Here is a 24,662-nt window from a genome sequence, read left to right as displayed (position 1 = left end):
TACTTTCAAATTAAGTCCAGGATACGGGGGGGGGGGGGGGGGAAGAAGGGAGGGGGATTACTTTGATCAGTTTTCTAGGAATGCACATCACAAGCAGCATTAAGGAAGGCTGAAGCAGAAGAATGGCTATTATGTGGTATTTCTGTTTTAAGTCACATGTAGCTCAGACTACTCTCCATATGTATTCCGCATACTGGGTCAGTGCACAGCATATGCTGATAAATGACTTTCCAGCTCATATGTACTAGCCCACACCCTCCTGCTAATGAAAGGAGATTCAGAAAGCAAGTACATTTTGCATTTAGCTACTTTTCAACGTTATTTGAAACGGAGGTCAGAGTGTATCTGGTTGAATTATGAATTCCAGGATTCTGAAGCATATGAAAGATTGATTGTTTTGAGCGTGTAGATGGTGGGACGCAGCTGTTTTTATCTCAACATATAATGCTTTTAACTGAAAAAATGATTTTTACACTTGGTATTTCAGATTGTGAAAAACATTCTTAACTTGTGCACAAGTTGAAGTTTTTGGATCAAAAGTGAAACTAATTCTGAGGTTGGCCTAATGGTTGAGCAGCAATCTCTTACTATGGAAGAAATAGGAGATCCAGCCCGACAAAGTGCCTGGCCATGGGAAGAATGGGGCTGGCTGGGGCTGCAGGAGGTGGCAACAGGTTGGATGAGTGAGAGCAAGAGGATTAAGGGGAGCTGAACAGCGGCTTGGGTCAAGATGGAGGTACACATGGGACATGAATCTCTGAAGGGGAGCATGCAAAAAAAAGTTTGAGAACCTTTAACTTAAAATATCAGGTCATGGTCTGCAGTCTTGTGTTTAAAACAGCACTAACATCCAACTGCGGTCCTAAAGCTTATGAGGGAGAACAAATGGTAACGTGAGATAAGAGATCAGCTATATTCTGTTGGACTTAAGGGAACCAAGATGAGGATTTTAAAATTTTAAAGCCTGTAGATTATTTTGAATGGCACAATCTTACAAACCTTGTTAGCCGATTAAAATTAACTGTTATTTACCAGACAAAATACTTTATCTGCAATGTCACACAATGCAATTTGTTAAGCAAAGTCAGGCATGCTTGTATCAAACAGTGAAAACACCCTGGGGAAAAAACAGGTGCTAGCTATTTCTAGTTGAGTTACACCATATTCATTTCAATCTTTTGCTCAGCTATAAGGCAAGAGATAGCGTTTGCTAATTTACTCAGTGTAACACCTCTCTTCCCCTCTGGACATTTAATTAACACTCACATACAGAACTATTATATCATTTGGAAGGCACCTGTGAAATGTGCCTTATATTTAAATCCTAAAAGGGAGAAAATTGTATTGGGGAGGCAGGGAGTAGAAAGGGGGAAGCAGGCAGAGAAGGAGTAAAGGCAGAAGTTTAGAGAAAGCATTTTAAAACCAGTCATCTCTCAAAGGATCAGTTGGGCACCAGTATTTCTCAGGCTAATTCAGGGTCCTGAAAATTTGCCTACATATGATCAGAATCCAGTTAATCTTTTGTGCCTCTGACTAATTTAGTGCTCTAAGAAGCAAAGCTAATTGAAATAGGCCTTGGCAAGAAGCACTTTTCTTTTTTAAATAGTGTAAAAAAAGGGCAAGACGGCTAGGCTGAACAGAACAAGAGAAGCTCTCTTGTCAAGTAGCATAAAAACAAAAATAAAACTTCAATAGGCAACTCAAATATATTATAAAATAAAAGAGTGAAACTATAGGTTGAAGTCCTCACTCTAAAATAGTGACTAGTTCAAAATGTGTAGTCCTGTCAAATCTTTTGCTTTGGGAATGTAACACCCACAAACTTAACAAGCTCACCAGCCAACTTTCCCATGGCTGTAAGTCTCCTCCCAAAATAACTTCTGACCAAAGCTGTGATGCTGCAACATCAAGATGATATACATCTGCACTTACATCTTATGCCAAAGCCACTCATTTGCAATATTGATAGCATAAAAGATTGGAAACAAGGTTTACCCCAATTCAATTATAATTATGAAATAACTCTGGGTATTAATAACGGGAACTTGTCATTCTAGATCTCGAATCCAGTGTCTAGCAACCAAAAGTCATTATCAACCGATGGCTGTTTGCAGATTCATGAAGTAGTCTGCAGTTCCTACACAACTTTCATAGATAGTTAAACATAGTTTTGATATTTGATTATGGGCAGCACCTAGAGTTAAAGTTGTCCATCACTTCTCATTATAATATCTTGTTTTCAACAGCTTATAAAACTGACAAATTAAGTGTTCAGGATAAAATTTTGCATGATTGTTCTCCCCTCAGGCTCTTTAAGTTTCAGCCATTTCTAAGAACATTAGTGAAAAAGACATTGTTTTGCCAATGTTAAAATTTCTGTTACAACCATTTCTTTGTGAGGCTATCACCTCCATGCTTTGGAGCAAAGGCTTGACATTTAGTCCTGGAATTAGAGGTATCTCTTGCTTTTCTGCCCATGAAAATTCACCCAGATTGGGTAGAATTATAAGACTGGAAAATCACCAGAGGTTTGTCAGAAGCTGGCACCAAAAAGTGTCAAAAGACTCCACCTGCATTGGGCATGCTCCAGTCCAGGGCTGCAGGAGCTGGGCAGGACTTTTCCATCAATTGCTTTTCCCCAGCAGCCAGGGGACCACTACTGTGTTAGACACCAAAAGCGAACAGTGAGATTATGCACACACTACATCTTAAATCAGTATAAATTATGTTGCTCAGGGGAGTGAATAAGACCCCTCCCCCCCGAGCAACGCAAGTTACAGCAACCTAAGTGCCAGTGTGAACAGTGAGAGAGGTTCTCCTGATGACATAGCTACCACCAATCGAGGGGGCTGGAGTAATTAAGTTGACACTAGAGCTCTCTCCTGTTGACTTAGAGCACCTGCACTAGCAGCACTACAGTGGCACAGCTGCATCAGTGCAGCTGCTGCTGCAAGTCTGTAATGTAACCATAGTCAAAGACAACTGTACTCAGGCACAGTGGAGGACAACAAGCACCCAGCCTGACTCAAATTCAGAGGAATGAGTGGCAGGGATAGGAGTGATAGAGATGGGCAAGATGTAGGATAATGGGAAGCAGGTGCAAAATGAGAGCTGATGTATCAGGATCTTCTGTCCTTTCCTTTAACCCCCCCCCCCCCCCAAAAGCCTCCCTTCCCCCTCCCCCCCCCCCCCCCCCCCAATAGTCTGCTCCTGACTTCCTTTGAGTCTCACTAGTTTCTCCAAGTTCTCTAGTCACTCCAGGTCCCACAACCAAGCATCTGTAAAGTGAACTGGAAAGTCTCCTGTCTCCCTTTATACTACCCCAGGGCACCATGAAGGGTAAATAAATTACTATTTATCACTAGCAAGCAATGTGACAAAGCTGCATAAAACTTGACAACTATGCTTTGGCCTAGGGGAAGGCATGCTTGGCTGGCAGACAAGAGCAGACCATAAATTCTAAACTCAGCTCTTCCACGGACTGGTGTTAATAGCTCTGTGCACTTCATGGCCTTTATTCCCCTACTGTAAGAGGCAGGCAAATACTCTCCTCCCACACACTTCACACATAAGCAAAAGGTGCACATGGTCAGGCTTGACAGAGTCGGGAATAGGACCCAAGTTTCTAACATGGCAGACAACTATATCAAATATTTATGAGGCCAAGTGGCAAAGTGTCTTTTCCTCTTTCAGTGGCTGGTCCAAATAGAAGATAGCAGTTAATACTACCAGTGACTCAGTTAGCTCAAGTGATGGAGAACTGTGCTGTAGATCAAAAGATGGCAGACCTTGATAGTCATTCTGTCACACACATTATCAAACCAGCATCTATCTCAGGAAAGCAATTACGATTAAAATTTTCTTTAAAATGTGGTTAGGGAATACTTAACAAAATCCTTAATGTTAATTAAAAGGTTTGAACCCCCATTTTGTTCATTTTTGACCAAGACTTTTTTCTAAAATGAGTTGAGACCATCTACACCAGATGGACTTTATTCTGCCTCTTGCTGCAACTGTTCAGAGTTTAGATTCATAGAGATATACTTGCATTAAACAAGAACTTCCCTTCCATTTAAAAATCCAGAAGTCAACGACATACACTTCAAAGAGTCCTGCATTCTAGGGCAAGGTAACATCCTTGAGCTACAACTTTTCCCCCTTAGTTCTGCACTCTATCATACTACACATTTTAGTTGTCCAAACATTTTACTTGACCAAGGGAAAAAAAGAAAAAAAAAAAAAATCTAGCTTGTGTCATGAAAGGATTTCGTAAAATACGCTTCACCTCCACTAAGGCAGATCTGAGACCTGATTTCATCCAGTTCCCAGCTATCTGATAAAAATCCAGTCGTTTCCATGTAAACCCATAGTTCAACATGGCATATATTTTCTTATTTTAAAGTGTCTAGAAATGAAGTACAAATCACAAAAGCATTTGTCTGGAAGCACTCAAGGTGTGTAGGAGGAGGAGGCGGCAGTACAAGCAAGACAACAAAACTTGGAGGAAGAGTTTTTACTATTTATGCTGTACTTAACCTAATGGGGAATAATTGTATTTGCCTCCAAGTAAACTCAGCAAAAGTGCATACTGAATAGCTCAGTCTAAAACTTCAGTATTAGTCACAGTGCAAGGGGATGTTTATTGCCTTGTAAACTCAGAAGCTAAGCAAATGTATCCTGGTAAACTCAGTAGTGCTATATTGTTAGTGCAACAAAAGAAGAATTCTACTCTGCATACATTTCATACATATACTTCTCTTGAACCACCTCCCAACCCCAATAAAGCCCCCTCAAATTAAGTAAAAAAGTAATATATACAGTTTTATGCAAACTTGAAGAAAGCCACTCATCACTTGTATAGGCAACTACTAGGATCACCACCTCTCCAGCTCTTACGTGGATCGTTTCTTCTGTTTATTTAAGCTGAAAGAAATGACGCAGAGTTCCTTTTATTGATTTTGCCTTCTCTCCATATATCTTCTCCCTCCACTGCAGCTCTAAGCTGCTTCCCTCTCCTACCTATGATGATTTGGCAGCTAATATGGGGCTGCGTGTAAACAAAAGCAGCCTTTCCCATAAGGAGGGGGAAAATATGTTATGGGGAATAAAGCTGTTTGGTGGGGTAGGGTAGGGTAAGGCAGTGATGGTAACTAGGAACTTTGTTAGTGACAGCAGCCTTTGTCCCTCAAACTCAATCTCTGTCCATTTTTGGATATGGGAAAGTGCCAATCATTAATACCTAGATTACATAGATGCTTTAAGTGAAACTCCTAAAGTTAGTATGATTTTCAATTTCAGTTGATGGAGTCAGTGATGCTAGTAAACATATTTCATGCAATATTCTCATTAATGATACTTAAGTGTAATTACTGTTGCACATCAGCATACCAGCATTTTCTTTTTGAGACTGGAGAATCCGCATGTACAAGTATGACCCACAAGAGAAAGTCTGGAGTCAGTTGGTATTAAAATACAGTATTAAATATAACTACAGGATCTGGAAGCTTAAGCAATGATGGATCTATGAACAAGGCAGTTCCTGGAGATTAGTGACTGGATGAAAGAAGCTGATAGTTCGAGGTGCAGTTGATATCCATTTAGACAAAAGCTAGCCATTAACCCACCAGGAAATGCCATCCAACTTATTTGTCATTGTTACTACATATGAATGCAAGAAAAGGGCCAATCAATAACTCCAGATTAAAATAGTCGTCACTGAAGGAGGTGGGGGGAGGGAGAATAAAAAGGGAGGGAATGGGTAGATCCTCTATTTCCATTGAAGTAGGTGGTGGTACTTTTTCCAGAGATTCTTGCTCTTACTTCTGGTCTTCAGAGCGGTCATTGAGGAAAGCCTTTAATATGCAAGAGTAGTAGATGAGAAGTAAAGCACAGTCACTTGGTCCTAGACCAGAGGTGGGCAAATTACAGCCCCTGGGACCGTCCTGCCCGGCCCTTGAGCTCCCAGCCAGGGAGGCTAGCCAGCCCGCAGTCCTCCTCCTGCTGTCCCCCCTCTCCGTCAGCCACGCCACCGCGCAGGCAGCGCTCTGGGTGGCAGAGTTGCGTGCTCCTGCAGAGCAGAGCGGCAGCGTGTCTAGCTCCAGCTGGGTGCTGCGGCTGCCAGACATTCTGCTCTGAGCAGCATGGTAAGGGGGGCGGAGGGTTGGATAAGGGACGGGGGTCCCAGAGGGCAGTCAGGGGGCAGTTGGATGGGGCAGAGGTTGCGGGGGTAGTCAGGGGACAGAGAACAGGGGGGTTGCATAAGCGTGGGAGTCCCAGGGGGCCTGTTAGGAGGCAGGGGTGTGGATGGGGTCAGAGCAGTCAGGGGACTGGGAGCAGGGGGTTGGATGGGGGTCGGGTCCCAGGAGGGGGTGGTTAGGGAACAAGGAGCAGGGGGGGGTTGGATAGGTTGGGAGTTCTAAGTCGGATGGGGGTGGGGTCCATGCTGTTTGGGGAGGCACAGCCTTCCCTACCTGGCCCTCCATATTAGTTTTGCAACCCTAATGTGGCTCTCAGGCCAAAAAGTTTGCCCACCCCGGTCCTAGACTGCTCCTTCCGTCGTCTGACAACAGATGTTCCCCGAATGAGGCTATGGTAGAATGACGGAGGAGCTGCTGTAGGGCTGAAGGGGAGCACAGCATGCATAGCTCTTCCTCCCCTTCCTCTTGTGTTTATCCCGATTTCACACCTTGAACTACGGACTGGCTGAGGCAGTGGAACAAGACAATACCTCTGCCAGGGTCACTAGAAGCGGTTACTTCAACAAATAGTAGCAAAAAACAGGAGGCTCCACAGGAGGACAGTAAAAGAATTTTCAGGATTGGCTATCACCTGCCTGACAGACAAGAAGCAATGTCCCACCTTTTGCATGGCTAGCACATTCCAGAATGCTTTGTACATTAGCCAAGCAGCTCAAATCACCTAAATTTTGCACTAAGTTTATAGAGTATAATTTACACACTACAAAGAGTTCACAAATTAGAAGTGCACACTGAAAAGCCCAAAAAAGTATCAAATATCCTTGAATGAAAAGTTCTTGGAACCCTTGTGTATTTAAAATACTGCGTGGAAGGCTATGAATAGAACATCTGAATATTTTTGTTTGTAAACGTTTGTGAGACTTTTCCCTGGGACTGCATCAGTCAACTGTGAAAATAAACTGAAAGGGCCATCCCCCAGTGACCTAATAAGGTTTTACTCAGGTTAAATTCCAAGCCTCAATTCACCAGGCCAGCAGAGGCCAAGAATGCCACAGAGGCACTGTGCTTAACTTAACCTTTGGGACACAAGAAATTTACATCTCAACCAATATCTCTCTTCTTCCTAAGGTTTGGAATTGAGTCATAGATAAGGCCAGAAGGGATCATTGCAATCACCTAGTCCAGGGGTCAGCAACCTTTCAGAAGCAGGGTGCCAAGTCTTCATTCACTGTAATTTAAGGTTTCGTGTGACAGTAATACATTTTAAGTCTATATAATATAACTATTATTGTATGTAAAGTAAATAGTGCAGCGAAGTGAGTGGGGCCGGCGGCTGGTATCCCAGGCTGGCAGCGGTCTGAGTGGGGCTGGTGGCCAGGACTCCAGCTGACAGAGGGCCGGCGGCCGGAACCCCAGACCGGCTGCGGGCTGAGCAGCTCAGCACACTGCCAGTCTGGTGTCCCGGTCACCAGCCCCGCTCAGCCTGCTGCTGGCCTGGGGTTCCGTTTATCAAGGCCGGCAGTGTGCTGAGCGGGGCCGGCGGCCAGGACTCCGGCTGGCAGCAGAGTGCCACTAAAAATCGGCTCGTGTGCCGCCTTTGGCACACATGCTGCAGGTTGCTGACCCCGATCTAGTCTGACCTCCTGTATATAACACAGGCCACTGGACTCCCTTTAATTAATTCCTGTTTGAATTAGAAACATCTCTTTTAGAAAAACATCCAATCTGGATTTAAATATTCCCAAGCCTCACAGCAAAATGTAAGGTGAAAGATTGTTTAGCATAAGTAATTAGCACATATTGTAAGGGACCATTTAAGATCGAATGGCCCATTAATACTTGGGACCAACATAGCTAAAACTACACAGCATGTTAACACAATGGTCAAAACTGAGGCCATATCTACACCACAAAATTAGGTTGATCTAACTTATGTTGGCATAGCCACCACAGTTTTAGCATCACTTAGGAGTGTGCACACTTGGCTCCTTGTGTTGGCGGTACACACTGTCACCATGAGCGCTTGTATCCATTGTATTGCCAGTGTGGAGCATTGGGGGGGGGATAGCTCCTGGAGGACATTAACAGTCAATATAAGCAACACAGTGTCTACACTGACGCTGCATTGACCTAATTACATTGAGGGTGACTCTACACTGCTCAGCGAGGTGACGTTACTAAATTGGTGTAGAGAAGGACTTAAATTTGGCTCCTGCTGACGTAAGGGAAGACACTTACGCAGCTAGGTCGATGCAAGGCAGCTTATGTCGACCTAACTGTGTAGTATAGATGAGGCCCAAAAAGTGTACTAATAAAATTTACAGATGGCACAAAACTAGGAGGTGTAACCAATATGGAGGAGGACCAGTTCATCATACAAGAAGATCTGGATGACCTTGTAAACTGGAGTAATAGAAATGGGATGAAATTTAATAATGAAAAGTGCCAGATAATGCATTTAGAGACTAACAACAAGAATTTTTGTTATAAGCTGGGGACTTATCAGTTGGAAGTGACAGAGGAGGAGAAAGACCTGGGTGTATTGGTTGATCACAGGATGACTACAAACCATCGATGTGATGTGGCTATGAAAAAGGCTAAGATGCATCAGGCAAGGTATTTCCAGTGGAGACAGTGAAGTGTTCACATCATTATACAAGGCACTGGTGACCTCATCTAGAATACTGTGTGCAACTCTGGTCTCCCATGTTTAAGAAAGATTAATTCAAACTGGAACAGGTGCAGAGAAGGGCTACTAGGATGATCCAAGGAATGGAGTATCCTTTCATAAGGTAGGTTTTCCAAAAGTTTGGCTTATTTAGCCTAACCAAAAGAAGGCTGAGGGGAGATATGATTGCTCTTTATAAATACATCAGAGGGATAAATACCAAGGAGGGAGAGGAGTTATTTAAGATAAATGCTAATGTGGACACAAGAACAAATAACTATAAACTGAGCATCAACAAATTTAGCCTCAAAATTAGACGAAGGTTTCTAATCAGAGAAGTGAAGTTCTGGAACAGCCTTCTAAGAGGAGCAGTGGGGACAAAAAAAAAAAAAAAAACCTAACTGGCTTCAAGACTGAGCTTGCTCAGTTTATGAAGGGGATGGCATATGGCCCACTGGCAACTGACAGTAGCAGAAATCCCTAGCTACTGAAGATAGACACTAGATGATTTCTTTTCCCGGTATCTGCCTGGCAGGTCTAGGAACTAGGGACTAACTGATGGCCATATTTGTGGTCGGGAAGCAATTTTCCCCCAGGTCAAACCTGCAGAGACCCTGTGGGGTTTTTGCCTTCCTCTGCAGCATGGGGCACAGATCACTTGCAGGTTTAAACTAGTGTAAATGGTTAATACTCTATAACTTTAAGTCTTTAAACCACGATCTGAGGACTTCAGTAACTTAGACAGAGGTTAGGGGTCTATTTCAGGAGTAGGTGAGGTTCCATGGCCTGCAATGTGCAAGAGATCAGACTAGATGATCACGATGGTCCCTTCTGACCTTGAAGTCTATGAGTAGGGAAAAGCTAGCAGAATAGACTTATTTAGTAAGTGGGGTTTTGTGATATTTTGAGCATTACCAAAAGGCATCCGTACATGGGTCAGTAATTTTATTTCAACACCTACAACAGAATCAGACAGCCATACATTAACGAAGACAGTTTTTACAGGAGGAATCCTAATATGGATATGGAGTAATTCAGACCATGTGCTTTAACTAAGAAAGGTAATGCTCACAAAAAGTGCTGAATTTTACAGCCAAGCCTATGTAGTTTACAGACTTGGACAGTATGGTCAGAAGACTTCACCTTTTGTGAGTGAAAGGATGAGATAAGGCATCCTCCTTACCCTGTCAGTCATTATAGATCAATGCTTTCAAATTAATTGGCAGGAACGGTCTTTGTGACAGACAATACCAGGAACAACTGCTCTAAAGACTGCTAACAAGAAACTAATAAGCACACACAAAAAAAGAGCTGGGAGCAAGACGACAGAACTACAGGCAATAAAGACTTCGCATCCAGACATGCAGTAAATAATTATTATAGCTCCCAAAACTGAAAGTGACATTTGATGTCACCTCAGAATATTAAGCCTTCTTGACATTTATTTTAGTATCACAGCATGTTTTAATGATTGCAGAAGGTCACTCAGATACAGGAAACAAGAAGTAGTTTTATAATCCGAATCCTCAATTCAGGACAAGCATGTATTATGCAGGAGAGAAGAGGGGAAAATAAACCATCTTGCAACACGAACAAATATGGTGATATCACAGCCAGTGTTTCCTCTAATTTTTTCCACCCATGTGCGGAATGAATTTTGTTATGTGCACCAATATGGAGGTGATATGGGATACATCAGCTCCATATCAGTGCACATAAAATTCATGTGGTAGGGGTGGGGCCGAGGGGTTCGGAGTGCGAGAGGGGGCTTAGGGCTGGGGCAGAGGGTTGGGTCAGGGATGAGGAGTTTGGGGTGCAGGAAGGTGCTCCAGAGCTATGGCAGGGAGAGAGCCCTCTTTCCCCGCAGCAGCTCCTGCGCTGGGTGGGGGAGAGGTGCCTCTCCCCGCCATGGAGGCTCTGGGGCTGGGGCCACAGGATAGGCGCCCCTCCCCTGGCGCCTGCAGGTCTTGGCCAGGGCTAGGTTCAGGGAGGAGTGCTCCGGCCACGACAGGTCTGGGCTGGGCCTGGGTTCGGGGAGGGGTGCCCCGGCCGCAGCTGGGTCCAGGCTGCGCCACGCCGGCCAGGTTCAGGCTGGGGTAAAGGCGCTCCGGTTGGCAAGTTGGGGGCTGGATGGGCTATGTTGGGGCTGGGGGAGGGGGCACCCGTCCCCCACCATGGCAGTTCCCTGGACGGGTTTCCTGAGCGCCTGCGCAACACTAAATAGGTTACTTGTCTACTTTGCCAGCTAATTTCCTTGTTAATTGGTTAAGATGTGAGGAAATAAGGGGATTAATAAAGCTGAAAACAGTCTAAAGGAAAACAGCAATGAGACACAGCAGCATTGGAAACTAATGTAGACAGGACCACAAACTGTCAACACCATTTTTATCACTGTTTCAGTAACTCCTTTGGGAGCAAGCCTTTTTGTAAGCTCTTCAGGATAGAAAGTCTATTATGATTTTACAGTGTTTAGCACAAGACTGGGGTTCTAGGCAATACAAATAATGATAGTCAAACCAGTACTAAAGTTAATTTTGGCAGCCTTTTTACTGGAGTTTCCATCATCGCTAAACTAGTGTTCATAACAGTGAGAAGTTTTCCAACAGAGTCCCTGCAGTAGACAAGATCTTAGAAATTTCTAGGAAAACGTACACTATTTCAGTTACTTGAAAATATTGACATGATGAGTGTAAACCAACACAATGCTGTGTTCTTGCCTTTGCAAATAGCCTGAAACAAAACTAAGATGTATGAACCATCTTCATCATCTCAATGGGTTAGTGTAACCTCAATGATTTTTTTTTTTTTTAATTATGCCTGCACTTTTATTTACATGTTTACTGTAGAGAAACAATGCCTTTCAGGCCTTAATAGTTTTTAACCTCAGAAATACTAGGAACATCAAATCTGGTCTTACCTGCGTTTGCTCAAGAATTTTTGGAAGGTCTTCGGGATGTTTTTGAGGCATAGCACCTTACCTTAAGGTTCTAAAAGTTTAGCAAAGGCTTTCTGTATCATAGATGTCAGTCACTGCCGGAGAGTCAAGCATTAAAATAAAACCAATTTGAAGAATCTAAACATCCATTCCCTTCAGCTGCTCAGTTTTGACTTTCTTGGCTCTTGTGTTACCACTAATTCTCCAGTCAAGAGTCTTGCAGCCTAGAAAGGACCTGAATTTCTGATGCTAGGCTGCCACAAAAAAAAAAAAAAAAAGTTTCAGATGTGCTTTTCCTGCCCCTCCTCCCCCCGACTCTGTGCTGTAATGAGCACAAGCCCAAGTTTCTCTCCCGCACCCCCCCAAATAACCCATATGCGCATCACCTTTAAATGTGAAATCTGAAGATGACATTGTAAACATCACTTAGCTATTTCAATGCTGATCACTTTTAGTAGAAATTTATTAGCTAGATGTTTATTTCACAATCCTCAAGTGGCAAAAGCCTCAAATGTCCCCTTTCCAGTTGCCAAAATATCCACCTTCACCCCAATCTCTTTCTATGATGTAAGTAACAAATTCTAAGACTGAAAACTTGTGGGCAAAGTAGAAAATTAAATTTAATATCAGAACAGAGGGGCTACTGTATTTGAATTCTCATTTAAAAAAGGAAATTTTAATGAATTAACAATTACGAAAGTCTTGCCTGTCACCCCTACTTAGGAACCTTGCCAAAGTCTTTGGCTTTGAACTACAGTCTGGCATAGGACATTAACTCACATGGTACTGTATACCGTGGACCTAAGTAATAACTACAATGTTTTCCAAAGGGGGTTTTGTGGCAGGAAGCGGAGTATTTCTGCATATATCCAATAGGAAGAAAAATAGTTCAGCAAGTAATCGGTTCTTTTTGACACTGATTTATCATTTTTAGAGTATTAAGAATAGTTCTGAGAATCTGGTAAATGATAGAACCATTCCGAAGATTTCACAAAGGGTCTTTTTTGTAGGTGTTACAATTATTATTTTGTAATTTAGCTGTCATCTGCAGAAAACTTCAAAAGAAAGCCAGATGCTAAACTGATGGAACTAAAAAGAACATTTTCTTTTTAAAACTTCAAAAAAGTATCAACTAGTGTATTATGTATGGGTAATAACTGCTCCACATATTAAATCAGTTGCCAATTTGTTAAAATTAATCACACAGTAAAAACTGCATCTCAGTGGAATTTTCATGGCAAAGTGACAGCCTAAAAAAACCTAACACACGGTCTTCTCAGAACACAAGTATGAAAAATTCAAGAACAATAAAATGAGAGCCACACTTCAGAAGTTGCTCAGCTTATACAGTGCAACGTTATAGAATAGCATCTGGCAAAATCTAGAAGCTGGTACATAGTAAAAAAAACTGAGCAAATTTACCGATTATGAAAGATGCTGAATTGACAGCCACGAAGACTGAAATGGTCCAGTTCTTGACAGAACAGATATAATGGCAGTACCAATACCATAGGCTCTTTTGCACTGCCTGGCCAGTGTGCCTCAACACTAACCAGATGAAATCTTCGCTAGCCAATGAAAAGATAATTCACCCAGAGATTAACTCTCATTGTCCTTTCTGCTAAGTCTGCCAGCTGTAGTAGAGGTTTTCATGATCCAGATATTTACTAATACACCTCTACCCAAATATAACGTGACCCAACATAACACGAATTCAGATATAACACAGTAAAGCAGCAGAGAGCCCTGGGCCCTTTAAAGTGCCGCCCGAGCCTCACACTTTACCGCGTTATATCTGAATTCGTGTGGAACCCCAGACCCTTTAAGGCACTGCCTGAGCCCCGCTGCCGAAGCTCCAGCAATGATTTAAAGGGCCCGGGGCACCCCGCAGCAGCTGGAGCACTGAGCCCTTTAAATCACCGCTGGGGAAGCCGGTCCAGTCCGGTATGCCATACTTGACCATACCGGTTTACCTTCACCTCTGGATATAACACGTTTCACCTATAACACAGTGAGATTTTTTGGCTCCTGAGGACCACGTTATATCGGGGTAGAGGTGTAGTTGGACAGAGACCTTTGATCACTTAGGCTAATGGTTTTCAACCTTTTTTCATTTACAGACCCCTAAAAAATTTCCAGTAAGTGTGCAGACCCCTTTGGAAATCTTAATCCTAACATAGTCTGCAGATCCCCAGCGGTCCACGGACCACAGGCTGAAAACCACTGATTTATGCCAACACACCATCAGATGGCAACAGCTTGATGCCAAATCAAACTGGTTAACAAGAAGTAAAGTTTCCATTGCTTTACCAAGGCATTAAAGCAGCCAGTCTCAAAGTGCATTAAGTGTTTAGATTTTTCCATTCATCTTAACAGAAGCAAAGAATCAAAAACTGGCCACCACTCCATTAACAATCCTTGTAGTTCTAGCATCATGCTGAAAGTGTACTTACTGCCTGCCCTTAAACAAACAGGACTAAGAGACCACAACAGTTTTAGTAGCCAAAAATAATTTCAGCTGTACTGATTATTTTCAAGTGGCTAAACATAAGGAACCTCATACAATGAGGAAATAGATATTTTCTGATCAAGTCATCTGTCTGAGGATTTATACAGAACACCATTTGTTACCTGGGATTATCTGAACCCAAAGCTATGCTAGCCAATCTCTGTTTTTCAAGTGGTGTAAGAAAATAAATCAATGAGGGACACAGCACCTCCGTCTGATTTGTACACACAAGAGTGCTTCCACTCAAAAATCCTTGTTTTTATTGAGTACAAATCACACATCAAAACTAGCAATATAGAAGCACCCAAATATAGTTACCCAAAATTTGAGGTGGTGCCAAGTGATTAAGCAGCAGGGTTCCGGTGGCCAGCCTCTCTCCTAGCCACTGGGGAGTTTGATGCCAGTCTCCTAGTTCACAGAAAATCCAAACTTCTCCAAAGTACACACTCTAACTAAACTCTTTATAGGTTTTCTCCAGATCAAGCACATAACTCATAATAGCCCCCCAATTACAATCTCCCTAGTAACAGCAAATAATTCATTATTCTACTTATCAGCAAAGCAACTTCAGCAAGCAACTTATAAACACAGGTAGCCAGACCAAGGTCAGCTATTCACACTCCCTCCCCTCCCCGCGCGCCCCCACCCCCACACACACACACACACTTCTCATGAGCCTATCCTTTCACTTTATCTATCTTAGTTAGTAACTGCAATTGTGCAGATGTTTTTGTTCTGTCTGCCTAAGCCAAGGCCAGAATTTTCCTGACACTGTGGTGTCCTAACTTCCAGCTTATGGTGGCTAAGTGCACAAGATGCCTATGGTTATGTCAAGTCCAGTTCTCTCATAACATGTTAGCTTTGTGCAACCTTTCCACAACTGAATCCTTTGTATTTCAAGCACCTCTGGTACATGGTGCAACAGGGAATCAAGAATCTATTAAATTTCTTGCCAATGCCTGCCCCCCATGCATACTGTAGGGGGGTTTTTTGCTCCTTTTTTTCAAGTTACATGAAGGTGTTTGTGCAAAAGTGTATCAAAATATTACAAGAAAAATTAGTCACATAGAATTACCATGTTTTGATAAGAAAGTGTACATTGAGTAGCAGAGTTTCTGGATGCAGGTAGTTCTTAAATTCAGTAGAGAGGAACAGAAAGTCTCTCTTATTCATTGACTCATAGGACTGGAAGGGATCCTGTACTCATGGCAGGACTAAGTATTATCTAGACCAGGCCTGACAGATGTTTGTCTAACCTGCTCTTAAAAATAGCATAAACAATCTAGAAAAAGGGGTAAAGAGTGAGGTGGCAAAATTTGCAGATGATAACTATCTTGAGCATTTTTTTAAGTCCCAGGCAGACTGCGAAGAGCTACAAAAGGATCTCTCAAACTGGGTGACTGGGCAACAAAATGGCAGATGAAATTGAATGTTGATAAATGCAAAGTAATGCACATTGGAAAACATAATCCCAACTATACATATACAATGATGGGGGTCTAAATTAGCTGTTACCACTCAAAGATCTTGGAGTCACTGTGGAGAGTTCTCTGACATCATCCACTAAATGTGCAGCGGCAGTCAAAAAAGCGAACAGAATGTTGGGAATCATCAAGAAAGGGATAGATAATAAGACAGAAAATATCATATTGCCTCTATATAAATCCATGGTACACCTACACATGGAATACTGCGTGCAGATGTGATCGCCCCGTCTCAAAAGAGATAGATTGGAATTGGAAAAGGTTCAGAAAAGGGCAACAAAAATGATTAGGGGTATAGAATGGCTTCCATATGAGGAGAGATTAATAAGACTGGGACTTTTCAGCTTGGAAAAGAGGCGACTAAGGGGGGATATGATAGAGGTCTATAAAATCATGAATGGTATAGAGAAAGTAAATAAGGAAGTGTTATTTACTCCTTCTCATAATACAAGAACAAGGGGCCACCAAATGAAATTAATAGGCAGCAGGTTTAAAACAAACACAAGAAAGTATTTTTTCACACAATGCACTGTCAACCTCTGGAACTCCATGCAAGAGGGTGTTGTGAAGGCAAATACTGTAACAGGGTTCAAAAGGGAGCTAGATAGCTTCATGTAAGATAGCCATTGATGGACCTGTTAGCTAGGATGGGTGTCCCTAGCCCCTGTTTGCCAGAAGGTGGGATTGGGTGACAGGGCATGGATCACTTGATGATAACCTGTCTGTTCATTCCCTTTGGGTCACCGGCCATTGGCCACTGTCAGAGGACAGGATACTATGCTTGATAGACCTTTGGTCTGACCCAGTATGGCCGTTCTCATGTTAAAAATCTCCAGTGATGGAAATTCTACAACTTCCCTAGGCAATTTATTCCATTGCTTAACTACCCTGACAGTTAGGAAGTTTTTCCTAATGTCCAACCTAAATCTTTAAGTGAGAATACCTTAATATGAGGAAAGTAGTTGACAGTGAGGAAGGGAAAGAAGTGCATTTTATATGGATAAAAGCAAAAGATTCTTCAACAGAAAAAAAACTGCCATCATATTTATATCACAGACAGGCATCAGATATCAAACAGTATTTTTGGAAAGAGCTGGCACACCTTATGAGCTTGGATGATGTTTACACTAAATCTTGTAATGCATGACTGTCAAGAAACTGAAATAGGCATAGTGCTTATGCCTCACATCATTCATTCTCTATACTTTTTAAACCACATCACTCCAGTGGGCCATTTCCATTCACAGAAGAACCCTAAATACTAAGAACAATGTCACTACAGTTTTAAAGTTGATGTATACAGAAACCATAACGAAGCAGCAAATCAAAGTGGAATATGGAATAATACTTTGAGAATTACAACCATTAAACCTCACAATAGCCATGCAAAATGGAGACTAAAAGACAGGCAGTCTACGATACTTGCTCAAGATGATACATCATGTTCATGGAAGACCTATGAATAGAATGTGAGTCTTGTTTCCCCAGTTCCCTGTTCTAACCACTAGACAATTCTCCCTACACAGCTCCCTTATCCATATCTACTGTACTTAACTCAAGAGTGGTATCATCACACTGAGACCAAAGACAATCACTAAACTGAAGAACAAAAGCGACAGGTGTCTTGCAGTTAAATATATCAGTTTCCCACTACCTCCCCATGCAACTGTGAGGTTTCGCATCAAAATATCACCTCAAAGAGTACAGAGGAAACAGGGAATGAGCCTACTACACAATTCTGGCGTGTCACTGCAAGTGAACCTAGTTTCACACAAGACATGTTCCATGAGGGTGACTGACTAAAACTACCACTGACTGACAAAATGACTCAATGTCTAAGCATACTAAAATAATTCTTGTAAAATGAGACTTTAATAAACGGAAATTACATATAACTACATTTTCAAAAGACTTTTCTGTACTGCAGTGAAAGAAGAAAAGCCTTGGTGGCACAGTAATTAAAGAACATATCACATAATTCCATTTCAAATGAAGAATTGCAAATTACAAGAAAAAATAACGCATCACCTATTACTAAGGATTCGATTTAAATCACAAAGGTCATGGAAGTCATGGAATGCATGACTTCCGACCACGGCAGGCTGAAGTCACGGAGGCCGCTAGAAGCTGCAAGGTCCCCTGACACCCACTAAGGCAGGAAGCTGTGTGGTACTCCTGCCGCCTCCGGTGGCCCCCGCAGCCCCCTGCCACCACGAGAGGCAGGGGAAACCCCCCCCCCCCGAGCTCCCTGCTGTTGGGGGGCGATGCTGCAGGGGAACCCTCCCCCCTCAAGCTCCCTGATGCCGGAGGGTGACACTGCAGTCACAAAGCTCCCCCAAGCTCTGGGCCACCAGGGCGGCAGAGAACCCCCAAGCTCCATTCCACTGTGGCAGCTCCTGGCCCCCGTGGTTGGCAGGGAACCCCGAGCTCCCAGCTCCCGGGGGCAGCAAGACACGCCCAGAGCTGCAGGGGTACCCTGCAGCCCCCAGCTGCTACAGGCAGCTCTTAGTTCCTGCAGCTGCCCCTCTTGAAATAGTGTGGGGAGCCACAGATCCCCAATTTGTCAGAGATATTTTTAGTAAAAGTTAGGGACAGGTCACGGCTTCCATCAGTTTTTCTGTTTTGCCCGTGACTTGTCCATGACTTTTACTAAAAATATCCACCAATATTACCTCCAAAACAGAAAGGAGCATCATTTGTCTTCTAGTTCCATGCTCTTTCTAGAAAGTTAAGAACTCAAGAAGAGAGAAGAGCCATACAGAACTAGTTACGGTACCGGTTCAAGATTAAGAATAGCCAAATTATCCTAACATTGAGATGCTAACAAACCAAATCCAAGAACATATAGTATAAGGAGTTAAAATTATCTCAAATGATAGCAGCCTAAACTCAAACTCCCTGTGTGGCTATATGTTCAGAATCCTCAAGTTATAAGATGGGCAGAATGGGTTACACGTGGCCTTTGTTGCTTGTGTGTGAGGATAGGTTGAGAAGGCTCCCTGCAGCTACCACACTTTTTTTAAAATAAGTTTTCCCCAAAACAGCCCAGGGCCTCATATACATTCCTTGACATGTCCTATGCTGTAACTTAAAAGGGAAACGGTCAATTAAAAATGCCACTTATCAGGAAGTTTCATTTTGGTGACAGAAGTAACACCGAAGACTACAATAACTGACAAACTAGACAAAAACATTTCCTTTTGTTTCCACTTAAACCTACAAAAATTAATTTGAAATGTCATATTTCTATATGTAGTTTTCTTGTTCTCTCCTTCATACTCATTTATACATGCTTCATTTAACACTATTTTACTTAATGTCCTGGTTTAAAAAAAAAAAAAAAAAAGGCTGCATTATAGAGATATACTGCATTTGCTAACAGGCACAACGCTAAAGTCCTGTCATCCTTGAGCTACCATAGAAGCACTCAATCCCCTGATCTTGATTTACTTTTAATGAACAGATATACTCTTGAGTTAGAGCATCACCTTTTCTCTTTGATTCATTCCTTTTGTGCTTGCTCCATAGTAAATCAACCTATCAAGAATCTGTCCATTTCAGAAAACCAGAACAGGGGGGGAAAAGATGGTGGGGGGGGGGGTGTGAAAAAAATAAAACAAAAAACTGTAGAGAGGAGTCACACAACCAGCTCAGGAGTAGCCTGCTTCCCTGTGGCTCAGCTAATTATAATTCTGAATCCTTCCAATTTTACTAGACCACAAAACATCCTGGAATAAGATTAACAGACCCTGGAACCATTTTACAAGTTTTTTAGTTTGAACTTTAAGACAACCCTGCAGTTACCCATATGATAAGCTAAGTGGCTCCTAATTCTACTTACGGTGTAGTGGCCCACCACCCCAATTATCAGAGGTTCCTTAGGTGAAAATAATGAGGGACCCTCCAACTGCTGCTCTTTGGGGAGGAAACGGGGAGCTTCTGGCTTGATAGACCCATCCTCTTCCATAGATGTAGAAAGACAAGCAATCAGCCAGGGAAATCCTAATATGTTTGGGTAACAGCCTTTTTATGATTGCCTTACACATACGCTTTAACTTGGGCAAAATATGACTGTCCCTGTAAAATATTATCTGAGTAATAACCAGTGTACCATTCTGTAGCTCCAACAGAAGATGTATTTTTCTGCTTTGAAAATGGGAACAGTCATGAAAGTTTATTTGTTCTGAATGAGAATGAATACGCAGAACTTGCTGGCAAAAGAGTGCTAAATAAATCACAGAAGTATGCTACTTTTGAAACAGTAAGTAATCAAATATCCACATCATAAAAGGCAACCATTGTTTACCATCCCCCAAAATTGTACCCAAATTACTACAAAGTTTGTGTTTCTGATAAGCCATGTTTATGTTTTTGACGCTCATCATTTAGCACATTACTGATATAGAACCCAAATAGCTTAATTCAATAAAAGTATACACTGCTAGCTACACACATTCTTTATAAGGCAGTGCAAGCACTGAAAGACTGCAAGTGGAGAACCAAAGAAACAAACACAAATTAAGGATGTCACACAATTCTAATAAGGGAAAAAACTAAAGTCCTGGTTACTCGATGGGCACAATCATGCACCATAGTGTGCACCGTCAAAGTTGTGCTTTCTCCCAGGCTGCTCCACATCCTTGAGAGACACTTCCTGTAAACATCCACAAAGCTACCTCATTAGCCAAATTCAAATCCCTCCTAAGGACTGTCTTCTACAAACAAACTTGACAAGTTAGGCTGTGCACAGACCACTGTCTATCATACGAACCAAAACGGTCTCACTGTTTACTTGTACTCCCCCATCTGTCTACATCAGGGATCGGCAACCTTTGGCACGCAACCCCCCAGGGGTAAGCCCTGATAAGCCAGGCCAGTTTGCTTACCTGCCGCGTCCGCAGGTTTGGCCGATCGCAGCTCCCACTGGCCATTCCAGGCCAATGGGGGCTTACCCTGGTGGGCCACGTGCCAAAGGTTGCGGATGCCTGGCCTATATACTTCAGGGGAGGGATAGCTCATGGTTTCAGCATTGGCCTGCTAAACCCAGGGTTGTGAGTTCAATCCTTGAGGGGGCAACTTCAGGATCTGAGGCAAAATCAGTACTTGGTCCTGCTAGTGAAGGCAGGGGGCTGGACTTGATGACCTTTCAAGGTCCCTTTCAGTTCTAGGAGATAGGATGATATCTCCATTAATAAAAAAATTAAAAAAAAAGTTGTCTCGTGTCTCATACTTGGATTGTGAACCCTTTGGGCAGGGACTGTCTTTTTGTTCTGTTTTGTACACCACCTAGTACAATAGGGTCCTGGTCTATGACTAGGGCCCCTAGGCTATAATTATACAAATAATCAAAAAGGATACTGAAGTCAATAGGAATTGTTTGACTTCATCACCTTGCAGAACATGGACATGTACCATGAAATTCAATAGATCTGGATTATTATTCCCTAGATTTGTACTTTTTTGTCATCCTAATATAAGCATATGTTTTTTGTATGAATGAGATCGGAGTAATTTGCATCCTAATTTTTAATTATATAATTATGAACCATCCTTTTCCCAGTTCTGTAATTTGTAGACTGAGCAAGCCAAGAATTCAGTCTACTAAAACTGATATTCCACGAGAGACTCTTCTGTGCTTTTGCCGTACTGAAATAGTTTGAGAGCAATTAGGACTACAGAGTCATCTAGACCAAGAAATTCACCACAGCAGCATTTCTATTCATAAAGCTAAGAGTGTGTTTTTGCTTTATTTCAGGATCTGACATTTTAAGTCAATGAGTCTTTTTCTGATATTTCAAAAGCAATTACATTCACACACCTCTTCCTCTACTTACATTCACTAAACCATTCCACGGGTTGGGATTAAATTTTATGCTTCGCTGAGAGAAAATAGAATCCTAAATCACCAATCTATGTACAACTGTTAATTTCCCCACTTGTTTCTTTTGACCCCAATACCTATTTTCCTCTGTACCAGGCATTACTTTCATCTTGAATATTTTAAATCCAGTGCTAAGACCCTGTCCACGTTTATTAATTCTTCTCACTTTTCGGCTTCTCTTTGCTGTAACTCTTTCAACTGTTCAGACTTATTGAATTTTGTATGGAATAATAACTGGTCACGAAATGTGCAAAAAAGGATCAACACCACAGCCCTCTTAATATTAATAAAGTTAAATAACATGACAAGTATCTTTCCCTTGATAGTAATTTCTCTAAATATTAAGATTTTTGTCTTAGTGTATAATGGAGGCAGGGAAAGTTAGCTATCAGCAGCCTATTTTTACTTACTAAATACACTTGTATGGACCTTCAAAGTTTTTAAAGACCACTGCTCTAATTCCATCACATGCCAGATCTATTTTGGTTATGAGCCCCCTGTATCTGTTTAAGGAGAATGAGAGTTTATATTTACAGTTATACATTAATTATTGAAATAAAACTTTAATGTTGTAACTAAATATTACAGTATAGTAAATTCATTTTGAACTATGAAAAGACAGCATGGCAAAACATTAACTCAGATGCAGATCCTGATGCTACAAGCTCTTAGTCATGGAACTAACTATTTTACTTCAAGATTTACTGTAGGATCTGTCCCTCAGCAGACTTCTATCTTGAAAATAGCTATTCATCTACAACTCAAACTGCATCAATGTTAATGGGAAATACAGACCCATCTTGTAATTGTGAAACGCTACTTCAAAAATAATTAAGGTTTGGATTTAAAAGGCCAATTCCTAGCTAAACAATGTTACCCTAGTTTTTACATGATATGACACAAGCATATGTACAAAATAACAAACGTTCTGACAATTTTGCTACACCTACCTATAACTTCTTTAAAAGTCAAAACTTCCTGGCTTTGCTAGTCTTAATAACATAAAACTTATTTAAAATATTTTGTTAATTTGACTCTACAGAAATTAAAGTTTCATATTTTAAATCCTGTCTAAAGATCTTTGGACCCACACGAAAGTGGACTATAAAAGTAGCTAACCAAAGCCTGACATTTCCATGCATTTATTTCCATGACCAATGAAGTGTTGCAATATATCATAAAATATTTATTTAAAAAGTCACAGTACATGATTAGATACAATTCAGAAACCATTTAATATAGTCAGGCAGTTTCAAAGCATTATTAATTGAACCATTAAACAAAAGATATGAGCACCAGCTCAAACTAAGCTGGCATTTGAGAAGTTAGGCTCTTTTTGCCGAAGCATTGCAAAACCAAACTGGAAAAAAAAATTAACCTTTTAATCACGTTATAATTATGGGAATAAAGAAAAGTGCTAAACTAAGGTTTAGAAAAATGGGGAATAAGGGACAGGGAAATAAAAATATCCACTGCTGTAATTAAAATTATATTTATCCTCTCTAGGTTGAAAAGTGGAACAACTGAATTATTACCCTCTTTTACACACACACACACACACACACACACACAAAGGGCAGAGGATTATTACGAGAGGCTCTGCAACTGCCAAGGAGAGACGGAAAAGCAAGGGTGGCAGAAGAGGAGCCAGGGAGATGAGGAGAAAACAGATAGGGGAATTCATCCCAGCTACCGACCAAATAACAATTAAGAGATGATGTAATTAACCAGTTGTTTCCTCCAAAAGGTGAATATCTAGTCAGAACATCTCTTCCTGCCCATTCCCTCTTTGCCCCAAGCCCGGCCCACATTCTCTCCCCCGCCACACAAACTTCCCCACAGCCTGGGACGTGGCTCGTTGCAGTTGGAGAAAGAGCGATCCATACAATGACGAGGTGAAACCAGTCTGAAGTCCACAAAGAAACCATCTGCCTTTTAAAACGTGCTGCGGGGGGCAGGGAGGGTGACAAGCTTGTATCCACCTCCCTCCCCTCCTTCGTAGGACGCAGAGAGGGAAAGAAATGACTCCCCTCCTCCCACAGGGGAAAAGCCCCGGGTCACATCACGGGGAGGAGAGACAGCGCAGAGGGGAGGCTGGGGAAAGCCGACCGCACACGGTAGGGGAAACCCGGGAGACTGGGCGATTCCCTCCCCCGCCCGACACACACAATACCGGGGTGCGAGGGGCCCCCGGCAGGTCGCTATGGGGAAGGGGAACGTGGCCACGCCGCGGGGTGAGGGGCTGCGGGAGCCCACACCAGCCAGGGGAGGGAAAGGGCTCGGGGGGGAACGGCCTCGGCGCTGCGTGGCGGGGAAGCGGACCCCGGGCCACATGCGCTGGGGAGCCCGGGGAACCCCCGCACGGCAGGGAGGGGATCAGACCGCCGCGCGTCCCGGGAGCGGGGAGACACCCCGAGGGGAGGCGCCGCCGCCCCCCGGCTCGCACTCACCTTCCTGCCGCCCCCGGCCAGCGCGGCGCTGCCCCCCGAGTACATGTAGTAGGCGATGCCCAGCACCCAGAGGAAGGCGAAGCAGAGCAGCAGCCGAGACCTGCGCCGCATCCTCCCGCCCGCCCCGTGCAGCCGCCGCCAGGCCAGCAGGAAACGGCCACCAGCAGCCGCCACCGCGCAGGGTCAGGGGGCAGAGGGCGAGCGCCCGCCCCCCGGCCAATCCCGAGCCGCCCGGCCCCACAAGGGGCGGGGCAGGGAAGGACTAGCGGCGTCTCCATGGTTACATCACGCTGGGCCTCCCGCCGCCCCGCCCACCCTGGGTGGAAGGGCGGGGCTCCTGCCAGCCTCCCGTGACGCGCTCCACCTGCTCCGAACGCCGCGTGAGCCCGTCCTCTCCCCCTTGGGAGAGCCTCCGCCACAACGCCCGGCGGAGAGCGGGTGAGCCCGCCCTGCCCCCACAGGCGTCACGGGCAGCCGGGGGGTGGAAATGGGGCGCCCGGGGGAGTCGGGGTCACAGCGCTGCTGCCCCAAGGGCTGG

The 24,662-nt window shown here is 43.2% G+C and overlaps 1 protein-coding gene across 2 annotated transcripts in view; it reads right to left on the bottom strand.

Moving 5' to 3' along the window:
• The window catches only part of GALNT2 (polypeptide N-acetylgalactosaminyltransferase 2), a 140,704-nt gene extending 116,403 nt beyond the window's left edge, over positions 1-24,301 (bottom strand). For both annotated transcript variants that reach the window (XR_004645061.1, XM_034765132.1), the window contains exon 1: positions 24,125-24,301. Coding sequence is in view for 1 of the 2 variants with exons in the window: in XM_034765132.1 (XP_034621023.1) it covers positions 24,125-24,235 (111 nt within the window). In the remaining variant the exon portion in view is untranslated. The remainder of the gene's footprint in view (positions 1-24,124) is intronic.
• Positions 24,302-24,662: the final 361 nt, after the last annotated feature.

Source organism: Trachemys scripta, chromosome 3, assembly GCF_013100865.1.
Source record: "Trachemys scripta elegans isolate TJP31775 chromosome 3, CAS_Tse_1.0, whole genome shotgun sequence".
Lineage (NCBI taxonomy): Eukaryota > Metazoa > Chordata > Testudines > Emydidae > Trachemys > Trachemys scripta.
Note: the sequence above shows the minus strand (reverse complement) of the source record. Positions and strands in the feature narration are given on the sequence as shown.